Source organism: Rosa chinensis, chromosome 2 (genome assembly GCF_002994745.2).
Source record: "Rosa chinensis cultivar Old Blush chromosome 2, RchiOBHm-V2, whole genome shotgun sequence".
In the NCBI taxonomy this organism is placed as follows: domain Eukaryota; kingdom Viridiplantae; phylum Streptophyta; class Magnoliopsida; order Rosales; family Rosaceae; genus Rosa; species Rosa chinensis.
The window spans coordinates 73,426,724-73,431,333 of NC_037089.1; the positions used below are offsets into that span (position 1 = coordinate 73,426,724).

The 4,610-nt window shown below is 33.8% G+C and overlaps 1 protein-coding gene across 1 annotated transcript; it reads left to right on the forward strand.

The window, feature by feature from the left end:
• The first annotated feature begins 553 nt into the window (after window positions 1–553).
• Window positions 554–3,183, forward strand: LOC112190991 (polygalacturonase). The gene is made up of 4 exons (XM_024330513.2): window positions 554–753; window positions 841–1,143; window positions 1,283–1,801; window positions 2,731–3,183. The coding sequence occupies exons 1-4, from the start codon at window positions 598–600 to the stop codon at window positions 2,998–3,000; spliced, it is 1,248 nt and encodes a 415-aa protein (XP_024186281.1). The 5' UTR covers window positions 554–597; the 3' UTR covers window positions 3,001–3,183.
• The last annotated feature ends 1,427 nt before the right edge of the window (window positions 3,184–4,610 follow it).

The following is a 4,610-nucleotide window of genomic DNA, read 5'->3' on the forward strand; positions in this document are numbered from 1 at the left end:
TTTATTTTAGCCAAGTCTGATTACATTATTAACAACTCTTTATATGTCGTACTGCTTTCTCAATATGTGCAGAATCTCAGGTTCAACTTCGTCAAACATTCATTAGTTAAGGATGTCACTTCACTTAACATCAAGAACTTTCACGTCGATGTTTAAATGTGTGAGTAACTTACATTCAACATTTCACCGTCAAAACTCACAACACCAAGAGATAGCATTAACACAGATGAAATACTGAGATCGAGATAGCATGCATGCATGCATGAACCTCGCACAACTACAAAACTAAAACCCTAGAGCCAAATCCCAAACGAGATCGAGTTTGAAATTATTATTCATGTTAAAAAAAAAAGATTTAATGCAGTTTGTAATATAATCATGCTTTCTTTAATTAGCACGTCTCTTATTTGGTGATTACCAATAATAGAATATAAGTTGAACGGTTCTCACGGCCTCATACAAATACAACAAGAAGGATTGTGGCTGGATAATTTTATGGTATTAAAATTCCCAACTTGACTATAAAATGGCCTGAAAACCGTAGTGGAGTTTCATCATCGTTTCAAAAAGATAAAGAAGACTTGTGAAAACATCAACATGGCTCTCAAACTTGTCATGGCTATGTTTTCATTACTTATGTTCTTATCCTTGACATCCTTGACATCTGGAAGGAGAGAGCTTCTAGCCGATGGTGGTGACTTTGACGTGACCAACGCGAAATATGGTGCAAAGCCCGATTCTGATATTACTGAGGTAATTATTAAACATAATTTGCAAATGCAATTAAGCTCTACAACATTAAATGGTTGTATTTCATTTTTCATTGTATTTACTATTTAGGCTTTAGCAAATGCTTGGAAAGATGCCTGTGCATCAACATCGGCAAGTAAAGTTATTGTTCCGAAAGGGACATTCAAAGTAAAAGAAGCAAGTTTCAAAGGTCCTTGCAAGGCTCCTATTGAGCTTCAGGTCCAAGGCACATTACAGGCGCCAGAAGACTCAAGCCAATTATCGAAACAAGATACTTGGATCGAGTTTTTATACCTCAACGACTTCACACTATCGGGTGGTGGAACCTTTGATGGCCAAGGACAAAAAACTTGGAAAGCCATTGATCCAAAAAACGCAAAGGCTGGCACCATTGTAAGCTAGTATTATCCTGCACTTCTTCTGTTTTTTTTTTTTTTTTTTCGTATTCCAAGGTAATGGATTTTGGCTAGTTCAATACGCATTATCAATTGATCTCTCTTTATTTGTCGAACTGCTTTCTTAATACGTGCAGAATATCAGGTTCCACGCCGTCAAGAAGTCATTAGTTAAGGATATAACTTCACTTAATAGCAAGAACTTCCACATCAACGTAATAAGTTGCGAGCAACTTACGTTCGATCATGTCACCGTCACTGCACCTGGAGATAGCCCTAACACAGATGGAATACATATCGCGCGCTCAACCGGGGTCAACGTTACTGATACAAATATCGGAACCGGAGATGATTGCATTTCAATTGGTGATGGTACCAAGCAACTTACAATAACTAAGGTTACTTGTGGACCAGGCCATGGAATAAGCGTTGGAAGTCTTGGAAGGTACGACAAAGAAGACCCTGTGGAAGGAATCAATGTTAAGAACTGTACCCTCACTAAAACGACTAATGGTGTTAGAATCAAGACATGGGCTAAAAATCCTCAAGCTAGCACTTGCTCAGAAATTCACTTTGAGGATATCATCATGAATGATGTTCAAAACCCAATCGTCGTAGATCAAGAATACTGCCCATGGAATCAATGTGATAAACAGGTACTCTCCATACAACATGCATCTTAATTACTAGCTAGCTAGATAATCAACCAGTCAGTCATTTTTTCTACTTAATCTTAAAGGAAGTATAAATTAGATAACTCCATAGTCAAGGTTTTTTTTTTCCTTCCAAACCACATCTTTTACCTACGGTTGATCAACCAGAAGAAGCCTTCTACCTACGTGATGAGGGTTCACGAGAGCGAAAATGAGGGTTTGAACTAGTCTAACAATTATATTTTACCAATAAACTCTTATGTCATGATAGCTTAGGTTTTTGGAATAACGGGTAAATTTCACAAACAGTACACCAAGTAAAGGCCACTAATAATTCTTATACACAAAGTTTCAAACCAAACATTTCGGTACAAGAAATCTGAAACTCGAGCCACTATCAGTACACGAAGTCAATTTTTGACACCAAAATGTCTATTATGCCCTCAAATTTTTTTTTTTAAATATTTTTTTTTCTGTGTTTTTTTTTCCTTCGTTTTATCTCTTTCTTCTTCCTTCTTCCGGGCTCACTCCCTCGCTTCCAACGCCGCCTTCCTCACCTCGCATAACAAAAAAAAAAATAACTCGAGTCATTTATAAACAAAGGAAAAAAAAATAACAGAAAAAAAAATTATTTAAAAAAAAAGAACTGAGGGCATAATAGACATTTTAGTGTAAAAAATTAACGTCGTGTACTGATAGTGGGTCGAGTTTCAGATTTCGTGTACCAAAATATTTGGTTTGAAACTTTGTGTATAAAAATTATTAGTGGTCTTTACTTGGTGTACTGTTTGCGAAATTTTTCCTTTGGAATATGATACTTGTCTAACGACAACAGAAAATCAGGATAATATTAGAGTCTAGCTGTGACTAAACTTTATTCATGACGTAATTAATACTATGCCAATTTAATTAGTAGTGTTTCTTGTTTAAAGGCTTCATCGAAAATCAAGATCAGCGATGTGAGTTTCAAGAACATTAGAGGGACGACTTCCACTCCGTTGGGCGTGAAGATTGTATGCGCCAAGGGCTTACCATGTGAGAAGGTGGAGATGACTGGCATTGATCTCAAATTCACCGGCACAGGTGCACTCACGTCTCAATGTACGAATGTCAAACCCACAATTGCTAATGTGGCACAGCCTCTTGCTTGTGCTACCGATGCTCCTGTACAGGCTGGACCAGCTGAGAAGTCTAATGACTAAAACTGATCCAAATTGATTAGTTTTTACTTATATATGGGATATATTCCTGGAAAAAATTGATAAATTGTAGAAAAATAATAAGTGAGATCATTGTCACCTCTCAATGACGGCGACAAATTGGTTTTGAAGATAGATCAAATAATATAGGAAAGGAAAATGATTTGTGGCTTTAATGAGGCCTAAGATTTGTGGCCTCAATCCTAGGTGTCATGCCTTGTCACCTACGCACATTACCTATTTGTCAAATCATGCAATGTAATTATTGAGTAAAAAGACTATCTTATCCTTCCAAAATTTAATGGCTCTAAATTATTTTGGTTTTCATCTAAAAATAAAATATATTATTTTGTTTTCTTTTTCTTTTTCTTTTTTTCTTTATATATATAATTATATATATATATATTCACAAACATATATATATATATAATTATATATGTATATATATAATTCGTACAGAAATTTATATATATATATATATATATTCGATGTAGAATTAATATGGTATATATATATATATATATATATTAATTTCATAATTCTAACCCACAAAATTTTAAAAAAAGTCAAATTTAAAATTGATTCTACAAAAATGGAAAGAAAATATATTAATATCTTAATTATAACCCATCAAATTTGGTAAATTGAAGTAATATTCAACTCTTTTAATAAATGAATTTAATAAAATTAATGGAAGATTAGTTTACCTTACACTAACAAGTTAATTAGAAAAGTCAAAAATTAAATTGGATCCACAAAAAGGGAAAGAAAATGTATTGAAATCGTAATTAAAACCTATGAAATCTGGTAATTGAAGACGTAAGAAAATATCATTAATAAATTGAATTGATAAAATTCTAGATTCCATCATTTCAAAATTTCTCGATAATATAATATTGTTTTATCCAAACACAACATTAGGAAGTGTTCCTTAAAGGTCAAGTGAGACTTCATTAATACAACTGTCATGTCTTGCATGAACAAGTAAGTATTAAGTAGCCAATGATGAGCTAGTAGAGTTCACTGGAGACCTTTACCTAATGGTACATTCACACTTAAATAGAAGTCATCATCTACTGAAACTGAAAGAGCTAACATGTCTTGCACGAACAAGTAAGTATTAAGTAGCCAATGATGAGCTAGTAAAGTTTACTGAGGATCTTTTCCTAATGGCATAATTACACTAAAATAGAAGTCATCATCCACATTATCTCACAGTAACAAATAAGTACTAAGTAGCCAATAATGAGCTAGCAAAGTTCATTGGGGACATTTTCCTAATGACATAATTACACTAAAATAGAAGTCATCATCCACACTGAAATTTAAAGTTAGCTAACATGTCTTTCACGAACAATAAGTACTAAGTAGCTAATAATGAGCCAGTAAAGTTTACTGGAGACATTTCCCAAATGGCATATTCACACTAAAATAGAAGCCATCATCCATTGAAACTTAAAATAAGCTAGTGTGTCTTTCACGAACAAGTAAGTACTAAGTAGCCATGCCAATAGTAAAGTTCAACGGGGAATTGCACGAACAAGTAAGTACTAACTGGCCAATAGTAAAGTTCAACGGGGAATCTTTCCCTAATAACATATTCACACTAAAAT

Bases quoted from the DNA above. Each gene is read 5' to 3' on its own strand.
- LOC112190991 (XM_024330513.2), top strand. From the start codon at position 598: ATGGCTCTCAAACTTGTCATGGCTATGTTTTCATTACTTATGTTCTTA. The intron at 1,144-1,282 runs GTAAGCTAGTAT...TAATACGTGCAG, and splicing joins ACGCAAAGGCTGGCACCATT to AATATCAGGTTCCACGCCGT. The intron at 1,802-2,730 runs GTACTCTCCATA...TCTTGTTTAAAG, and splicing joins GGAATCAATGTGATAAACAG to GCTTCATCGAAAATCAAGAT.